Here is a 20,654-nt window from a genome sequence, read left to right as displayed (position 1 = left end):
TTTCACTTTTATAAATATAGATAGATATAGATGTAGCCATTGACTAGCTAAAGATCATATGCATATACAAGTTCAGGCTGTGATCTTCTCTAAAATGTAGTATTGTTTGTTGATCGATTTGGCAAGAAATGGCTAGCCAAGCTTCAAGCAGTCCAAAGTCGCGAGGTGCGAATAATCATCGAGCTGAACAAACACGAGCTGATTTCACTGGCTCATAGTTCACTGGGCTGGTTATTGACAGAAGAACAAATCCAAACCTGAGTTCTAACATCTGGATAATATCACGTATTGGGACCTAAATAGTTCTATAACCTTGTTAAGATATATATGCCTTCTGCCGAGTGCTTAGATCCAGTGCGAAAGGTTGTTGCAGTGCGAAACATTCCTCACTCACTCTGACAGCACAGTGATTGGTACGTTAGAATGCCGTTTGTCGAACAACCTTCCAATTTATATTCAAAATAGTGCTTTCTTACAAACTGTTCATTTTAGTCTGAAACAGCATCTATCAGCTTTCTATATTTCTTGAACTATGAGATTAAAAGAAATACTGGCTGGGGAATCTCATGGAGTTTTTTAAGTGTTTCCAGAATTGCCTTGAAACTGGCTCTCCGGTGATAATTTTGCATTTAATACATAATTTTGCGACTACTACTGCATTTAAGAATATGGGGTGATTTTCCAGTTTCTGACAGGTGGAGCGCTGGCATGGACTGAAGGATACAATTCTGCCACCCACATTTGCCTTGTCTGTCAAAATATTACAGACACCAGTCTATGCCTCTGCAGATTCATTGAGGAAGACCCCGTTTGCAAGTCAAGAGAAGGTTAATTGGGGAGCGTCTGGACCAGAATGAATGGATTAACACCCAGAAGCGCATCTCAAAATTGTCCTTGGGAATGTTGTGCAGTGCTGACCCCCCGAAAATGTTGTTATAAAGGTTAACTCTCATGAGTGCAGAAGAATTATCCTATCCTATCAGGCTAAATGTTCTACCAGTGTGAGCCAGAACCACATGGTTAGATTTGGAAAAAAGTTGTCCGAGTGGGCTGGGAAGGACTGAAAACTTTTTTTTTACTGGTATGCAAATTTAATATAATTTAATATAAGGCCAAGAAGTAGACGGTAAAGGCCACACTTCCTAAAGAATTACATTAGGACTTGTGCAGAGGCTATGTTTTTAATTATGTGCTCGAAGATAATAATTTTATATTTGATATTTTATTATTTGTGAAAGAATCTTGGGGTGGGGATATGTTTATTTTCTGATAGCAGGGGAACTGTTATGTACCTGGTTTAAATCCAATTAATTTTAGTATTTTAATGTACCAGTATGAAGTATTAGCATTAATTGGTAGGCTACTCTATTGTATGTATTGTGTATAATATTTTTACTATGTGTGATTTTAATGGTGTAAACTGAATAAAATCTGTTTGACAGACTTCAAATCTTTTCAACGCCCTGCTGTGCTAATACAGGGTTGTTCTCCTTGCATGCAGACATAGATAATGTTTAATAATGAAAGATTCCTTCTTGTTTAACCATAGGTTTTAAATTGTTTTCTGTTCTGTCATAACATGTCAGATTAAACTCAGCACCTTAACTCGGATCTGTTGTGTACGTATCCCGTAGACTAAAGGATTCACCATGGGAGGAATAAGAATGTATATGTTGGCCACTAATATATGTATATAAGGTATGATACTGTGGTTAAATCTTTGTATGACGAGTGTGGTCAAAATTGGAATAAAAAACACCATCATCACACAGACATGGGACATGCATGTGTTTAGTGCCTTCCAACACTCTCCCCAAGTGGAAAGTCTAGAGACAGCCCTCAAAATCATGATGTAGGAGAAGATTATAAATGATACATCCTGAGCCCCGCTCAAGAGAGAGATAATCAAGCCGTAGATGATGTTGAATGTAATGTCCGAGCAGGACAGTTTTGCAACGGACATGTGCTCACAGTAGGTGTGGCCGATGGTGTTACTTTCAGAATAGGATAACCTCTTAACAAGATATGGGTACAGGGCGTAATATAGGGCACTTCGGAAAAGGTAGGACAACCCTAGCATGCCTGCCCGTTGATTGCTTAAGATTGATGTGTACCTGAGTGGATTGGTAATAGCAATGTAACGGTCCAGGGCCATCAAAGCAAGAACTCCAGATTCAAAGGAAGTAAAGACATGAGTTATATACATCTGGATGAGGCAGGAATTCAGATAAATCTCCCTTGAACTGAACCAAAATATGCCCAATGCTTTTGGCAAGACTGAGTTTATAATAATTAGATCAGCTCCAGCCAGCATGCACAGGAAAATAAACATTGGACGGTGGAGGCATTCTTCTGTTTTTATAATGAATAAAATTAGAGTGTTTCCGAAAACTGCAATGATATACGTAAAACAAAAAGGGATGGATAACCAGATGTGTGCGTATTCGAGTCCTGGAATGCCAATTAGGATAAATGTTGGAATTTGGAAACCAGTATTGTTCACGGTAGATGCGTCTTCCAGCAAATTTTTACAAGAGATCATATCCGGCGATATAGCAAAGAGTATTCTTTTCCTGCAAACAAAACACAAATGATAATCAGATATAACAAGTTTCCAAGTATTTCATCACAGTCAATAATGGGGAGTGCCGTAGGACAGTGAATGAAACTATATTTAAAGACTTGTATTGAAACAGTAGAAAAAGGAGGCAAATATTCTCAGTATACCATTTAAATTTCCTAATTTCAGTCACACTATCAATAACCCAAACCCACACCCTGTTTAAAATACATTAGGCCGCATTCTGAGTTTGGAGGCAGCCATGGCGGTTTTTGCACCATGGCTGCCTCCAAACCCGGGTCCGTGTCCGGTCTGGGTGAATGGGGACTTACCGGGACATTCCGACTTGTGCGGACCCGGTAAGTCCCCATTCACCCAACCATTCCCCATTCCCATTTGAGCCCCCACAGGACTCAATGGGAATGGAGAAGGCGCTAATTATGGGCCTGCTAACAGCAGGCCCGTAATTAGCTCCCTGGTCCCTTAGCGGGACCCGTAAAGAACGTGTGGTCAGACCACACGTCCTTTGCGGTTCCCGCTAAGGGATCTCGGAATTGGGCGGTAAGCGTTTACCGGCACCAGTCTCCTTACCGGTGCCCGGTATCCCTTACCGCCCAACTCAGAATGACCCCCATTGTCTTTGATGGATCTAAATTGCCATTACCTTGGTAAAAAGTTTGATATTGACATTCAACAGAGAAATCGGTCTATCATTTTTTACGATTTTTACCATCCCTTATTCTATTAGTCTTTTGTCAGGATTTTATCTTGTTTAATCATTTTATTAGCAGTTATTGGAAGTAGAGAGAGCCATAGGCACTTGATATTCCTACAGATTCTTATATTAATCTCAGAAATGTCCACTCTAGTTCTTCCGAGATTATTTAAATAAAAAGGAAAAACCAAAACACATGTATCCAGCTACCCTTATGCCCGGAATATTCAGGGTGCTCTTATATTATTGTTCAGATCATTCTATTGTGCCTTGCTGGAGGGAAATGCAATCTTTATTTCACATCAAACTATATTGGAAGTCTGCTCTTAGCATGGATTTTTCAGGTTATAACATTAACTTGTTCGCACTCTTCCTCTGGAGGGCTTTTACCCCAAATGTATATGCTTTTGTGCCTGAAAATGTTCCTTTAACAGTATTTCTAAAGATTGAACGTTTTTATGTTATGTACCTGATAATCCACTGTCCAGGAAAAAGCTGATTCATACAATTAATGTATACTCTGTTTGACATACAAAAGCTAATATGCAGCTCAAAATGTGTTGCAGCAAAATGTGTTAAACCAGTTTCACAAAGTGCATCAAAAATGCTTTAATTTTGTGATTTAAATTAAACAATAACATGCATATTTCTGCTCACATGTGTTAAACTCCAGTAGTGCACAGATTAAACATTCTTCCATAAACAGTTACTTGTCATTTAATGGCTGTTAAGTGTCACCGAAAATTATTTTACAAGCAATTCCTTTGAAAAGCTGGTCAGAGCTTTAATTAGTTGGTTCAGTGACAGCTCGAATTCTGCTGTGTACTGGCTCAAGCAGCAGGCATTGTGACATCACAACCAAAGCGTAATAACTAATTACAGAGCCCTTGTGATGCAATTTTATTATTACAGGAGATTTGTAATGTCGCAACTACTCTCTAATAGCACAATTATTTCCAGGTTTATATGTTCATTTTACAGGCAGCTTTTGTATGTGCTGGAGTCGGCCTCCGGCCTTCACACACGCATACAGCCACACACACCCATGCATGCAAGGACGACACGCCGGAGACGTGTGATGGCTCCGGTCTCCGGCGCGAACTGCCGGGCACCGCCTTTATTCAACTAACGCGCATGCGCGAGCTACGTGGCTGCTCGCGCATGCGTACTTCGTGTACGCAGTACACAACATCCCTCCTTTTCCCCAGAAATAAACAATTAACACTTCCTTGCAGAAACAATAACAATTAACAACGGACTGCAGAAGTACAAACTTGTTCCTTCTTCGGATTTGCAACAACACCTTTCCCCGCCTATGGTGCAGGGTCCATGATGAAGACTCTGAACCTCTGGGGATGTCGTCGTCTGGCCCTGCTCGGGTACCGGGGTGCCCCGTCACTAGGGGCCTCCGATGTCTCGTGATCTGCAGTTGGGGTGGCTTCTTCCACCCTTGTCTCTTCCCCTTGTACCGGGACTTGTTCTGCTGTTGCCTCGTCACTCGCGGCCTTGATGCGCTTGAAAAACGACACGTTTCTGGTGACGGTTCCTCTGGCATTGGCTGCGGTGACCATTGTACCTTTCACATGTGTTACCCCCAGTGGTTGGGTCTCATACGTTGTCGACAGCTTTCCTTCTGCTCTTCTATTTCGTACCAACACGGTATCCCCAACCGCGATCTGTTTTTCTGGCAGTCTCCTCCGCGCTGTTTCATTCTCGTTTCTCCATGACCTTTCTAGTTGTACTTGGTCATTGTCTATCACTCCTGGTTGTCTCCCCTCTGACTCCGGTATGAGTCCCCTTGGGATCCTCTTGAAAAGTGCCTCAGCAGGGGCTATTCCAGTTGATCGATGCGGTGTTGTGCGATACTCCCGGAGAAAGTCGAACAAATTCCGTCGGAGGTCTTCACCACCATTTTCGGATATGCGAAACACCTTGTTTAGTGTCCGCATTAAGCGCTCCACTTCTCCATTGGCTCTTGGCCATAGTGGGGTGACATTTCGGTGTTTTATGCCTCTCTCTTCGCAGTATCGAGCAAACAATTGTCCTTGGAAAGGTGACCCATTGTCGGAACATAACTCGAGGGGAAACCCATGGGTAGCAAATATCTTGTCCAAGGCCAGGGTGGTGTGGTCAGTGGCCTGGGACTCGACCAGTTCCACCTCTGGATATCGGGACCATTGGTCAGTCACTGCTAGGAAGTGTAGTCCTCTTCCTGTCGAGCCAAAATCGGCATGTACTGTCCCCTAGGGTGAATCGCTCCTTGCCATGGACTGAATCGGGGGTCCCTTCTCTGCCGGGCTCGTTGCTTGGCACGGGATGCAGGCCCTTACATACTCTTCCACTCTCTTTTCCAATTCGGGGAACCACACTTCGAGTCTGAGACGTGCCTTCATTCTGGTCATCCCTTGGTGTCCGTTGTGTGCCAACTGAAGGACCTTCGGCACGAGTGACCTGGGGATCACAATCCGGTGCCCTCTCAGCAGGAGACCATCGGCAGTCACTGGCAGTTCCTGTCGTGCACCCCAGAGCAATTGCAAGTCCCTTTGCGTTTCTGCGTTTCTTCGGGCATTATTCAGAAGGAGTTCCCGCCATGCTCCTGTGGCTACCGCACCTTTCACTCTCAGAAACGCCTCATCCGAGTTTGATTCGTTGGCAATTTCCTGTCTTGTCAGGGCAATGGGAAGCGCCGACTCGACAACCATGTGAATGGTGTCCATACAGTTTGCAACCTCCGTAGTGTCTCTGGGTCTTCCTGGAGTTTGCAGGGTTGTGCGTACCTGGGCGGTATACCAGCTTCACCCCGTACTCCATGAGGGATAGCATCCACCTCTCTATCCGAGGTGGCGGTTTGGACGAAGCGCCCGCCAGAATGGGCAGTAGGGGCTTGTGGTCCGTCACCACAACAACTGGTTTCCCCAGAATATATAATCTAAAATGTTTACAGCCCCATAGTATTGCGAGGGCTTCGCGTTCAATTTGGGAATATCTTCTCTCTGTGTCTGTAAGAGCCTTGCTGGCGTATGCAACGGGTCGCATGGATCCCTGTTGATCCGCCTGCACGAGAACCGCCCCAAGTCCCACTGGACTGGCGTCCACTATGATTTCGGACTGCCGGGCTGGGTTGAAATATGCCATGGTGTCTTGTTCAGACAGGGCATCCTTGATGGCCGTGAATGCTCTCTGTTCCTTGCCAGTGCACCTCCATCCCACCTTCGTCGCCAATTTTGTATGTGCTGGAGTCGGCCTCCAGCCTTCACACACGCATACAGCCACACGCACCCATGCATGCAAGGACGACACTCCGGAGACGTGTGATGGCTCCGGTCTCCGGCGCGAACTGCCGGGCACCGCCTTTATTCAACTAACGGGCATGCGCGAGCTCCGTGGCTGCTCGCGCATGCGTACTTCGTGTACGCAGTACACAACAGCAGCCATGTATTATAATGATATTGCAATACACCTCAGACCTTATAAAAGAACGTGGAATTCTGTCTTATTCCTATGTTTAGTCACAGAAGTCCTCAGTAACTTGCAATATTCTCATAAACTAGAGGAAAGGGTACTTTATGCAGTATACCAATTTCAGGCACAAATAACAAACAAATAGAAATAAGTAATGGGGACACAACCACACAAACAAGCAATATAAACTATGCCAAATAGACACAATAACATGTCACGATAGCCTTATAGGCCAAGAGAAGTGTCATTAACACAATATAATGACTCACCACCAAGTTCTGACCCAAGGCAAGGCTAATCAACAAAAGCTGGAAAAGGCTCGTTATCTCATGCAATATCTAACCCTCCCAAATTCTATGAATACATTAACCTACAGTGACAGTACCAATACATTTTTAGAACCTTCGTGCTAAATAATCAATGTTGCTTTATTTAGGCAATATACCCCTCCCAGGGGGCATTATCTTATTTATTTATTGAACATTTGTATGGCATCTTTACATCAGAAAATGTTTCCTGGCACCACAAGACTAAGGGGGAGGGAAACAGGAAAGGATAAAAACAACAATAAACGGTCCTACTAGGCCTTGTGAAATTCTGATCGTGCAAACAACAGGAAGTGCAAGGGGGGGTGGTGGAGGGGCAGGGTGAGGTGAAGGTAAGGGGTGGGTTGGTGGATGCAGGATGGAAGGGGTGCAGGGGCTGCAAAAGTGCTAGGGGTGGCCTGGGGGGGGCAAGCGCTAGGTGAGGCCTGGAGGGCAAGCGCTATGGGGGAAGGGGTGAAGGTTCAGTGCGAGGGGGGGGTGGACCGGACTCAGTAGTCTGATCAGGGAATGGTGCCCAAAGGCAAGTGCAGGGGGCTGAGGCAGACTGGTCAAGAAAGAACCAGGCAGCCAGTCGTATCAGCGGAGGGGCATTAGCAAGAAAGGGGGAGAGGGAAGGAGGAGAAGAAGAGGAAGGTATTGAGAAGCTTCCAGAACATAAGGAGATCCGGCTCAAGTGTGAGAGGGGCAGGGAAGACATTCAAAAGGGAAGCTCCTGCTGAAGAAAGAGTTATACCCCCCCCCCCATCTCGGCTTGGAGAAACGTCTGACATGCAGAGAGTTAGAGCTGGAGGACCGAAGGACCTAGCAGGGTGGCATTTAGTGAGAGAAAGTTGAATGTAGCGCGGTCCCAGGCACCAGAAAGCCTTGTGGATGATACAGAGGGTCTTCAATTTGATCCTTGCAATCACCAGGAGCCAGTGAAGAGCTTTTAGGGCTGGAAAGATGCGGTCCCTGGGCTTGAGGCCTAGGATAAATCTTGCAGTGTTATTCTGGATTTGTGGAAGAGGGCGAAGGGTGGAAAGAGGCAGATTAAGGAATAGGCTGTAACAGTAGTCCAGCCTGAAGAGAACCAGAGCTTTGGAGACATTGAGTTTCTTGGGGAAGGAGAGGAAAGGAAGAATGCTTCTGAGGAGGTGGTGAAGCTAAAAGTAAGCCTCTGTGGCAAGATGAGCAATATGAGGTGAGAAGGAGAGAGAGGAGTCATAGATGACCCTAGGTCTTATTGGCATTAAGACAGAGATCATTAGCAGCACACCATGCCTGAACAGCATTCAGAAAATCAGCAATGAGAGATGAAGGAGAGGAGGTAGAGAAGGGAAGCTTAAATGAGAGCTGAGTGCCATCCGCATAAAACTGGAAGTGAGGAGAGAAGGTGGAGATCAGGTGGGCAAGAGGAGCGAGGTAAATGTTGAAAAGCCACTGTGAGAAGCTAGAGCCTTGAGGGACGCTGCAGGTAGAGAGTGAGGCAGAGAGAAAAGGGCCCAATCGAACCTGGGAGGGCCGATTTGAAAGGAAAGAAGTAAGCGAAGCCAGTGCCCAGTCTGTGATGCGCAGAGTGTCAGTATCACAGAGCCGGTCGAAGGCAGAGGATAGATCAATGAGGATGAGAACAGAGGGAGAGTTGGAGTCAAGTTGTCAGAGCAAGTCTTCACAGGTGTTCAGGTGAGCAGTTTCCGTGCCTCTGGCTGCTCTGAAGACAGACTGGTGGTCAGGAAGACAGCCACAGATTCAGTTTGACACATTTGTTTGGAGATGACCAACTTCTCCAGAGGTTTCCCCAGAAAGGGGGTAGTGGAGATAGGGCGGTAGTTTGCCGGGCAGGAAGCGTCTGCAGAGCCAGTGTCAAAAGAGTGGTTGCAGAAGAGTAAGACAGGGAGCAAGGGGGACAATGTAGTACTTGATAGTTCTAGAGGAGCAGGGAAGCACCTGTTTGGAGCAGATTTTAATGAAGCAAACAGTCTTGGTGACCCCATCCGGTGCTATGGGAGAGAAGGAGGAGAGGTAGGCCTAGATGCAGGTGGAGGAGGGCAGGGAGTAGAGGAGATAGAGAGAACACAATGTCCTGAGTTGTTAGTTGAGAGGTGGGAGGCCAAAGCCATGCAGAGGGCCTGGGAAGGAAGAGGAGAAATGGAGATTGCAGTAGGATTGGAAAGTTCCTTGCATATTTTGAAAGGTTCACTTGTGTTATTTGTGGCCCCACATGTTATTAAGTCAATTAATAGTTTGGGACTGAGTTATTTGCTCTCTGCCATTACCTGACCCAATAATGTTCCCACTCCCACCGAGGTTTTTTCCTATTAGATGCCCAACATGTTTTCCAGGGTGCAAATATAATGTTTCTATGGGCTGTCATGTACCTATGGCGAGGGAAACTAAACGTACTCCCTTCTCCCTTTCTTTAATGACCATTGCTGCAGCAGGAAACCACTAAACCAGAAACTGATCATGGTGCCAGGACGGGATATAGTCACCACAGGTAAGTGGGGCAGGAGTTGCAGTGGATGAAAGAGTGCGGAAGTGGGATGGGGAGGAGGATATTGAGTGGGAAGGTGGGGGTAAATGGGTATAGGAAAACTTACCTTAAGCACATCTGAGAAGACAGCACACTCCCACCTCCAAAGAAGTTTGAAATGTGAGTAATACATTGGCACATAGCCTGCATTACAAACTTTCTGATTTGCTGTAATTTGCCGGAATGTCCCCTGATCACCCCTGCCCACTGAGTAAAGTAAATAGACAAACCGAGTTAGTAAATTAAATGTGGATTTATGTTTCAGTATTTAAATAACTAGGTTGTCTTTCTAACTCTAGAATTGTAATTGTAAACTTGAATGAACTGATATACGCTTACTATAAGCATGCATTAGGTGTCATGTAAATCTAAACAGTTTCTCTATAAGACAGTCACATCTTTTCCCATGTTTTAGGCTTCTCTTTCATATGTTAGACAGCATATGGCCAAAAAAAAAGATAACCTGTCAGGCAAAAAGGAATCTTTCCTGGAATGAGTGAGTGCTATGAGCAAGAGAGTTGGGTACATATGTGTCCAGTTGTATCATGATACAAAATTGTGACGAAAAGTTATGCACTCCCCACACCGGATTAGCCTTGGATTTCCAAGATAATGGGCCTCATTATGTCTCTGGCGGTAACCGTGCCAGTAAAACCAGCTGGTAGCAGCCAAACTCGTAGTGAATTACCGGCGCCAGACTTCCCGGGTCCAACAAGGCAATTCCAAGTCCGATGGCTGGGAAGTCAGGCACAGGCAATTTTTTTAGTCCCCATTTCCATGGAGTCCAATCAGACTCCATGGGAATGGGTATACGGGAGCATCAGCACCGTTAACAATGGTGCCAGTCATCCCGTGAGAACTCGGCGAGCGAGTGCCATCCCGTGAGGCAGGTCTGACACTGGCGGGCGGGACGGCACCCGCCCGCAGAGTTGTACTCTGCCAGTCCGGAAACAACGATGCCGGTAGGCCTAATGGCACCGTTGTTTCCGTGCTGGCACTGTTGTAATGAGACCCAATGAGTGAACACTTGAATAATTTTTAATGTGTACTGAAATAAGCACTATCAACTAGCTAAACACCCACTGTTCCTGACAGTGATAAATAGCAACCATTACCAAAAACGACAGTCATCCTTCCAAGCTCGCTAATTAAATAGGAGTTCCCATACCATCTCTTCCCAGATACTAATATAGACTTATAGACCCAGGGAGCTATCGTTATTGCAGGATAATGGCCACCAACAACCTATGTCCCAAGGTGAAGCCGAGGATCATTCGTTTGGGTGGAATCTTTATCCCAAGCGATAATGACGCCTCCCATACTCATTAAGGCTATTAGCAAATAGGGGTACAGGCAAATCATGTTTTGGAGGTGAAGTAAAACACATTAGCTAAATAATGAGAAAGTAAGTTGACAAAGTCAGTAAATTCAATTTTGTTTTATTTCATAGGTTGTAAATAATTATAAGGATGTCTTTGAATGTTAAGCAGTTGAATTGCAAACTTCGACAGACTGCAGAGGGTTTAACATGAGGATGCATTTAGGGTTACGTTAACATAAACGGTTTCCCTATAAGAAAGTGAAAACAGGTTCCCATGCATCACCTTTTTCTTTTTTATGTTAAATATGATGTTGCACTGAAAAAGCAGGGCCTCCCAGAGAGGAAGCTTGGAAATGACATGATAGTTTTCTTGGCTGCTATTGAATTAGAATGTTCTGAATGCAGTCAATACCAGCATCTATTGACTGTATTCTGAGCATTCCTACTGGCTGGGAGGAGGTCATGTGCTAATGAACAACTACAGCATTAAAATGCACACTCTTTACTGGAACCTAATCTAAATATTCTTTCTTTCCTCCATCGGCTATGAAAAATGGCAACCAAAACACAACTTAGAAGAAACACAAAAAACAGAGTGCAGATAAAAAACAAAAGTAAATTCATTCACTGATCCTTCACTAAATCAATATGTAGAATATGAACAAGACAGATAGTCTCTCATACTGCAAAGTACAATCACACAACCACCAAAATAAGTATAATTCCCCAACCTCCATGAAAAGAAATGCAAGCAATTACCTCCCCAAACTGTTTCAACAGAATGAGTCCCCAATAAATAAAAAAGACATGCAAACCATATCTTCCATCGTCAATGTAGTGCTTATAAAAGAATCCAAAAATCAATGTTTCAAAATCTGTTCCACAAATCTCCGAAAAAGAATCATGAGTCATGTTCCTCACTTGTCAATTATCAAACAAAACTTGTCTTAGAAGCAATAATTGACAGCACATTTAAACTAATCAATCTTTAAGATTTAACCAATTAAGAAAATGTATTTAAAAACTACAGTCAAAGCTAGAACGCATTTGCAATGTCAATGTAGATATCTTCTGCTAAGTTTCTGCTGTCAAATGGTATCACGCTATCAGCACAGAACAATACTTCAGTGAAGAAGCATACAGTCAAGAACAAAGAAATCCAATTGCAATAGAAACAAATGCTAGAGGCTATGAGATAGTTGAAAAACATTTATGAATAAAATAACGAATCCATAAACATCCCCAATCAAATATTGGACCAAATCCTCCAAAGCCAGAAAGTATGTGTCATCTACAAATGGTCATGCAGCTCAATCTGCTATTTGCAGCAACAGTTTTTCAAATGATTATAAGCATCTTTAAACTATACGAGAAAAGACAACATTCACATTTTAACCACACTCCATTCGACAATGTACACTCATCTGCATACATTGTGCAGTGCTAAAGCTCCTGCTCTATAATTATAAAAACTACATTAAACTCTACTAACTGGCAAGGCACAAGTCTGACACCAAATGTAAAACATACAAAATAAAATGCATCTTTTGGAACTGAAGTAGGACAAGAAAACACAACTATTTCAGAAATCGACAACCAACAGTTTATAACCAGTACCTTTCTCGGCAACACAAATAAAAAAAGAGCAGTTTCAAATTACCCCGGCTGAAATGCCAGCCAACGCATGCCTTTGCTACCATATACATTTCTACGAGCAAAGTACAAAACAGTAGACATGTGCCACACAATAGAAGACAATGAGCAACCACAATGGTTTCATTTGAACTTGTAACTAACAGCAGATAATAAATACAACACAACAGATCCCTTATTATTATGCACATATTACAGTAATAAACTTGATGACAACCAAATGCCATTTGGAGCTATCAATAATACTTTAAGAATGTTCCCACTCCCAAATGCTCTCCAACAACTTTATGAGTTGTTGGAAATCCACTTCAGATATTTTTCCCATGACCTAATGATTAGAAATATGTTTATACAGCAGCAACATACTATCCACAAATGTTGAACAAAACAATGCACATACAATGTACTATTTTCGAGGTAAAAAAAAGTCAATGTTTGTTATATTTTCCATATCATGTTCTACTAAAGTTTTCGTTTCTTTACAGACATACAAAAGATTATATTATCTTTACACAATTATCAGTCCAAGAAAACACTGAGATTATAAAAGCAATCATAAGATCATCTGTGTCTTAAATGTTGAATCTTCCAACTAACAACTTCTCACTAACTAAACACACTCCAACAACAGGACCAGGTAAAGAAGGTCCCAGCAACTGCCTACACCCCAAACTCACTATTCACTGTCGCTCATTATGTGATAACAGAACTTCCATAGCTAGTTTGTGTTTGAATAAGTACAGCCCCATCAAACAATCCTAAATGTCTATTTGCTTTAGCCTGGAGCCTGCTCTGCTGTCCACTATATTGTATAACCCTGAGTGGACCATTCACCAGTATCCACGGACTGTGGCCACAATCACCAAAGCACGACCTTCCGCCATGTTGCAGGGTTCTCTCACCATCTCATATTAGACATTGACTCATGTGCCAGTCCAAGCCTGGTGCCAACTTTAACTCGTAGCCAATTCCTAGTGTCAATGACAGTGGCATGACAATTCACTGGCCATGACCATAAGCCAACATTCCACAGAGCCCCCACTCACTTTTCCCTAGACCTAATTATAACAAAACCCACACCATCACCAAAAACCAAAGTAAAATGGTAGCCACCCCCGTGGCATACACCCACACCCTGAATGCACTTTCCCCTGGCCTTCATGCACAATCACAGGGCCATGGATTGAATCCATGTTGCAGACACCAATGGGCATCTCAGAGTAGACTTTGACACTTGCCATTGAAGGCTTCAGGCACCATTCACCACTGTCCACTGATTGAGGCAATGGCAGTGCTCACAGTCCCTGTGACAGCCGCTATGTCATGCTGCAGACCACACTAAGCTTCTCAGAGTACTATTGGCCCTTGCAGCAGGCTTAGGTCCATTGTCAACTATGGCCACAGGCACCATTTATTTCAGTCCATGCGGCCATGGCCAGTGTCTACAGACCCTGGAGCATGGCCTTCAGCCATGCTGAAGACCCAATAAGCATCTCAGAGTAGACATTAGCCCTTGCAGCAGGCTAAGCGAGTGTCAAGTTTAACTTCATAGACGGGCCTATGCCCCGAACATTCTGGCCACTAGTCATGGCCACTAGTCATGGTCATAGGCCAACTTTGCTCCCCCTTCTCATGCACCAAACAATCTGGGCAGAGATCAAGGCAATAAGCCAAATTTCTTCCCCCTGCAAAACTGGGACCCACGCTCAATTTTCCCTATCTCTAATTATTATAAATCCCACTGCAACATAATTAACAATCGATGTTAATCACCACAGGTGTTGTATTTGGCTACCCCCATAGTTAGAGAAGTAATGTCAAAGGACAGAATAAATTGTCTTCTGAAGTATTCCAATGTCCACGATTTGAAAACTGAAACTCTAAACAAAGTACAAGAAATAATTATTTTTTCGTGTTCGATAATAATTATTATTGGTTATTTATAACACTGCTGAATACTGAAGAGGTGTCTAAGCGTAGACCGGGATTCGAATGTGTGTTGCTATGTGTCGTCTTGCTTTCAAGGCGAGTGTGTTGCCACTGAGCTATACCATCTGATAAACGTATAAGGTCCTTTCTTACCGACCTCTGACCTTCTCTGGGGTTCTTTCATGAAAAACACAAGTGTAAATGTGCATTTTAAAACAAAAACATTTTTGTACAGCATTGTCCTTGGGCAAAGGACATGGATCGAATACCAGACATAGTACCCATTTTCAAAATATTTGATGCACCTCACGTGCCTTAGTTGACCAATCAGCGCCTGTGTATGCTGTTGTGAACATCACATGGCTTCCTGATAGGTTCATAGGCCAAGTAGATAGCGAATCAGGAAGTAAGTCCGTGGACAGGGCAGAGATATCACTAATATCATTTGACCTATTCTTTTGACATTTTTAAAAATTCCACTGGACAATTTACACCAAAGTTGCAAAAGCACACCTTCGGGGTGAGGGCCGCCACTCCTTGGGCAAGTTTGTTGTAAACCTGTCCAGCAGTTCAGGCTAAAACCACAAGCACATTTTTGTCCTAGTGAAATCTATGCAGATTTTGGAAATGTTGGAATCCCTTATAGTTATTCCCTCCCCTTGTTAGCACCTTGTGAATGGAGGATAGCGCAGGGGCAACATGCTGGTCTTGGAAGCAAGACCATGCAAAGCAACAGAGGTTTGAATCCCAGATCCGCACTTAGAAACCAAGCTCAGGCATCAGGCGTGAGATAAAATAAATATATGTATTTTTTAATTAATTAAATAAAAAACCCACCATAAAATCATTCTAAGTTGTTGTTTGTATTAGAACATTTCCAGCGACTTCATCGAACAGAACCAAATCCATAAATCACCCAATAATTGCCCACTTACTATGGGGAGGATATCTTAACCATAACTACAGGTTCACTATCACTGACCCTGTGATATTTTTAGCTGTTTTTAAAGCTTGTGTGTTTGAGAGATTCAATATGTGGCAATGGTGACTGGTTCTGATATCATCAACTATAGTGCATAATAGCTTATGATCCAGCAAGCATGCAGAAAATAATATACTCATCTACAGGACTCGACTTGCAACATCCTTTTTATTTACATCGCTGTACTTCACTAGTTATAATACATATTGACATCAAGATCCCCTATATTGATTAACCTCTGGCTTTCTGGATTCAGCAGGAATGAGGCAATCAAGTATAGGCTGCACTCAGAAAGTATGAGTATGAATTTGGGATCAATAGGACTCAGCAGTAATGAGGCTCAAGTCAATGTCAACTGAACTCAGAAGGAAAGAGGTTGAATTGTGAATGAACAGGACTTAACGGGTACGGATGTGTCACCCACTGACCTCATTCAGAAGGTATTTATTTTGATCAGGGATTTTCGGAAGAACTGCAGGCCAATTTTCAGTCACATCAGAGTTGCACAGAGAAAAGAAGTCGAAGATTTCCAGAAGTAGATTATGTGGCACGGTACTGAACATGTGATGCTCAAGGGGGATAATGGATCTATTCTCTTCCCCTCTCCCCTGCACTTGCACGATCTCAATGTCACTTGGCCTTGTAAGAGCATTGTCTCTGTCCTCCCTCTGTTCCCCCTGCTTTGCCTCGTCGCGCCTTGAAACACTTGTGTATAGGCGCATTACATATGCCATACCATATCATATTGTATTGGACGTGACAAGAATGTGGCTCAATGGAAATTGCACTGTAAATCTATGAGCTGAAAAGTACTCATTGTTAGGCAGAATTATATGCAGTGCCCTTTGGGAACACCACACACAATTAAGACTACAAGTGTCAGGACAATATCACCTTTGGTACAAGCCTGTACTACACAGTAAAGTGGTAGCGATGGCTGAGCAGCCAGACTTATCTCAAGAGTAAAGTAAACAGTACCAGAAGGACAACAATTACTATGATTCAAACAAACACTGACTCAAGGTTTCGGAGTAAAAGAATATACATTTATTTACACCATCAGTTTATAAAGCAGCAGAAAATCACAATCTTAATACACTACACCACACCCAATCAATTCTGGACAAGTTAGGCTCAAAATGAAGTGTGAGCAAAATGGCACTCCAGCAATTTAAAAAGGGAGGAAAAGAACAAGGTTATCAACAATCAACAACACCAACAAGTGATAGGCAGGGCAATCTAGAAAAGGCTTACTACAACTAGGATTCGAATCAACAGGTTTGGGCCAATGTTAATGGTTCAGAGTCTTTGCAGAGGGTCACACAGTTCAATGCAGTTCGCGGTTAAGTCTTTGCCAAGAGTTCAAAAACAAAGTTGGCAGAAGGGAAAGTTATTCAACAGAGTAGAGAATGACAAGCCTTCGAAGAGGCGAAAGATTTAAAACACTTTCACCGCGGTTGGACGGAACGAACGACCGGATTTGAACAGTACCTTAGTAGAAGAAGAATGCTGTAGCTGAGGCAGAAGTTCCTGGCAGATCCTGCAGGCTCATGGTTCCTGAAGCGACTGTCGAACTGACAAGAAGGAGGAAGACAGGAGGGTCCTGTGCTGCCCAGGGAAGAAAACCAACAGCAGAGCAAAGCGTTGAATAGAGTTCAAAAACAAAGTTGGCAGAAGGGAAAGTTATTCAACAGAGTAGAGAATGACAAGCCTTCGAAGAGGCGAAAGATTTAAAACACTTTCACCGCGGTTGGTCGGAACGAACGACCGGATTTGAACAGTACCTTAGTAGAAGAAGAATGCTGTAGCTGAGGCAGAAGTTCCTGGCAGATCCTGCAGGCTCATGGTTCCTGAAGCGACTGTCGAACTGACAAGAAGGAGGAAGACAAGAGGGTCCTGCGCTGCCCAGGGAAGAAAACCAACAGCAGAGCAAAGCGTTGAATAAAGAGTTCAAAAACAAAGTTGGCAGAAGGGAAAGTTATTCAACAGAGTAGAGAATGACAAGCCTTCGAAGAGGCGAAAGATTTAAAACACTTTCACCGCGGTTGGACGGAACGAACGACCGGATTTGAACAGTACCTTAGTAGAAGAAGAATGCTGTAGCTGAGGCAGAAGTTCCTGGCAGATCCTGCAGGCTCATGGTTCCTGAAGCGACTGTCGAACTGACAAGAAGGAGGAAGACAGGAGGGTCCTGCGCTGCCCAGGGAAGAAAACCAACAGCAGAGCAAAGCGTTGAATAAAGGGTGTGCTCCTTAAATGCACAAATGAACCCTCTCTCACTGGCTATCCGGTTTCCTGTAGCACAGAAAATTCAACCAGGCTGAAGAGGATGTCCAAGGGCTTTGTGAGCTGGTTGGTCCCACCAATCTCAATGGGAGAAGACTCTTTGCAGATCTCCTCTGTCGTCGAACTTTCAGTCGATTCGGACCTGCAGCAGGGCTTCATCGGGATGTCCAGTAGTTGCAGCGGTCATCTTCATTCAGCTCCTCGTTGGCACTCTCGATCCAGTGGCGACTCTGCTTTCCAGTCCCAGAGACCAGTTTTTATGCACCAAATCCCCCATTCACACACCCTGGCTGTCAATCACACAGCAGGGTGGCAGTCCTGAACGGACAGTCACCTAGCCAATCAAATCAGAGTATGACCTGGGTCTCCAAGGAGACCCTGTGCAGGGGGCCTAAAACCCCTCCCTCACATTCAGCCCACCCAGACATGCAGGCGCCTAGGGAGGGCTTCTGGGCAGAAGCCCGCCAACGGACGGCAAACAAAGGAACCAAACCTGGTTTGGCGCGCAGTGTAAAACACGAGAAAGACCTTTACAAAAAGAAATGGCGAATAAACCCAGCCAAACCGAAGTAAAATAAGAGGGGTCCAGCGGGTTCAGACTTTGACGCTACCACCATAGCCTCTAACTGTACCGAGGCTATTTTCAAAGCTCGCAGTAGAAAGAAAAGGGTAGATACCACTGCACCCAGGCAAATCTTAGAGAAAGGGGAACAAAATAATGTTCCATGAGAAACAGACAAAAGGGATAACTATTAACCCTTCCAGTACTTCTATGGAAGATAGTTTGTACTGGGTCTGTGGAATTTAAAAAGACTAGTAAAGTCAATGGCAACTTCACATGTTCTGGGGGACAGTAGTCAGCCCCAAAACATGGAGTTTAAAGTGGGAAGTCTGAAAAGACAACCCTGTGTCACTGCACTAATAGTGCTGTGTGACACCCAGTAAAAAGATGATGCCTATGGAGTTGGTGAGACTCCATATCCATGAACACAAACATGTACGATACACAGCAAAACACATATAAGAGTGGGAAAAAGGCTGACACTCTTACCAGGGGAAAAACAAAAATCCTAGAAATCCAGCAAAGCTGCTGAGGCACTCAGTAGGTAAGGGAAATTAGCCATTCTGGAGAATTCTCCCTAACACTCATGCGTCTCATTTGATTTTCACATTGCTTTAGCACAGCATTAGCTGAGAACCCATTGCAGCACACATCCAAATTTCTTTTGCAACACCTTATCTAGGGCTAAATCACACAGTGGCTATTTCCCTGTTTTGTTGAATCTGCAATTAACACAGTTTTCAGCATTTGGAAAATGAATGTGTGCAGCTTTGTTCCCAGAGAGAGGGAAGAAGGGAGAGGTCAGAGAGTTCTCAGCCACTTACCTGTCAATGACACTAACTCAGACAGTCAGGCAAATCACTGTCATATGTATTTAATCTTTGGAAAAATATTTCAGTTTGTCTTTAACAGTGCTTAGATCTAACAGAAACTCCTAACAATATTGTACGAAAATATAAAATAGGACAATGTGCTTGAAAACCATGAAGAATAAGGCGTTTGATGCAGGGTCACATATATGCTGAGTATATCTCACTGATGCAGGCATTCCAGACCATGTTTAATTGGATTTAAAAAGGTATTGTTTATCTGCTGTCCATTATTCACCCGGATCCTGCAGTATTGTGACAAAGAGAGTCTCCTTCCTGTGATCATGCAGTGAATCTGTGAATGTGAGATGCATTTATGAAGTGTCCTTTGGGGCCCTGGAAAGTCCATCTACGCATCTAATTGCACTGCAAATCTCTGAAGAATTTGATTTTTCGAAAGCTGTTGCTCCTCTGTAAATATGTGTTGCTCCTCTGTAAATATTACTGTCCAAGGGGATGCTGTGACTGCTTGAACATCTGGGGCTGGATCATGTGATCTTTTTTGGCATTTTCTATTATTTGATACTGGCTTTTGAATTGGAGCAGATGCAAGCTTTGCAACATATCATCTAACATTGCTCTTTGGTTGTATGCATTTACTTTGAGGTTATCCAATGACACATACAAGACTCTTATCATCTCACCATTGGTCACATGTGGCAGAGAATGTCAAAGGGATGTCTGCTGTACTTGCCCCGACCTAAAGCCTGTGGGATAGTATAGCTTCCAAAATTTGCCGAATTTTAGGCGTTAACTCAGAATCTTAATGTCACTTCAAGTAACACTTTTTTCACTGAATTTCAAGTGTTTTGTTACAATAGATTGTTTCACACTTAACAGTGCATCAATTAAAGTTATTTACCCTAACTGTCCTTTAACTAATGTTTTCGATGAATTTAAAGGGTTTTGTTATGCTGCACCTCCCACAACCAGTAATTCTGCTTTTTATTCTGATAACACAACTGATATCATAGAATGTGTTACAATATGATTTCTTCAGTTACGTAACTTTGGTTTTTATCAAGTATTTCATCTTTTTTGTAGACTAGTACACTAGATAAGAACGGATTTCTACCGGTGTACTGTTAGGAGTGAGGTGGGGCAGTGGTAACACTGTGATGGGAAAGAGTTAGGTGGGTAGAGTGGGTGACTGTGAGAAGGAAGCGTGAAGTGGGGATAGTTGGGTACTGGGACAAGGAAGAGGGAAGTGGGTGTAATGACATGGTTACTGTTGCACACTGGGAAAAAGGGAGAGGGATGGGGTGGTAATGACATGTATTAATATTGGGTACTGGGATGGGGAAGAGGGGGTGACGGTAAAGGTAGGATAACTAATTATGTACTGGGATGAGGTACAGTTATGTGGTGGCGAAGCAAATTATTATTGCGGTACTGCAGCAAGGAAGAGTGAGGTGTGGGTAGTTGGGGACCGTGATGAGGAAGCGTGATGTGGGGTAGTGAGGGACTGTGACAGGGA

General features: G+C 43.5%; 1 protein-coding gene across 1 annotated transcript; it reads right to left on the bottom strand.

Moving 5' to 3' along the window:
- Positions 1-1,582: 1,582 nt before the first annotated feature.
- Positions 1,583-2,542, bottom strand: LOC138528134 (olfactory receptor 52E5-like). Its single transcript, XM_069639587.1, has one exon. The coding sequence runs from the start codon at positions 2,540-2,542 to the stop codon at positions 1,583-1,585; it is 960 nt and encodes a 319-aa protein (XP_069495688.1).
- Positions 2,543-20,654: the final 18,112 nt, after the last annotated feature.

Source organism: Ambystoma mexicanum, chromosome 7q, assembly GCF_040938575.1.
Source record: "Ambystoma mexicanum isolate Mex_15411 chromosome 7q, UKY_AmexF1_1, whole genome shotgun sequence".
Taxonomy (NCBI): Eukaryota; Metazoa; Chordata; class Amphibia; order Caudata; family Ambystomatidae; genus Ambystoma; species Ambystoma mexicanum.
This window is presented reverse-complemented; position numbering and strand designations above follow the sequence as displayed.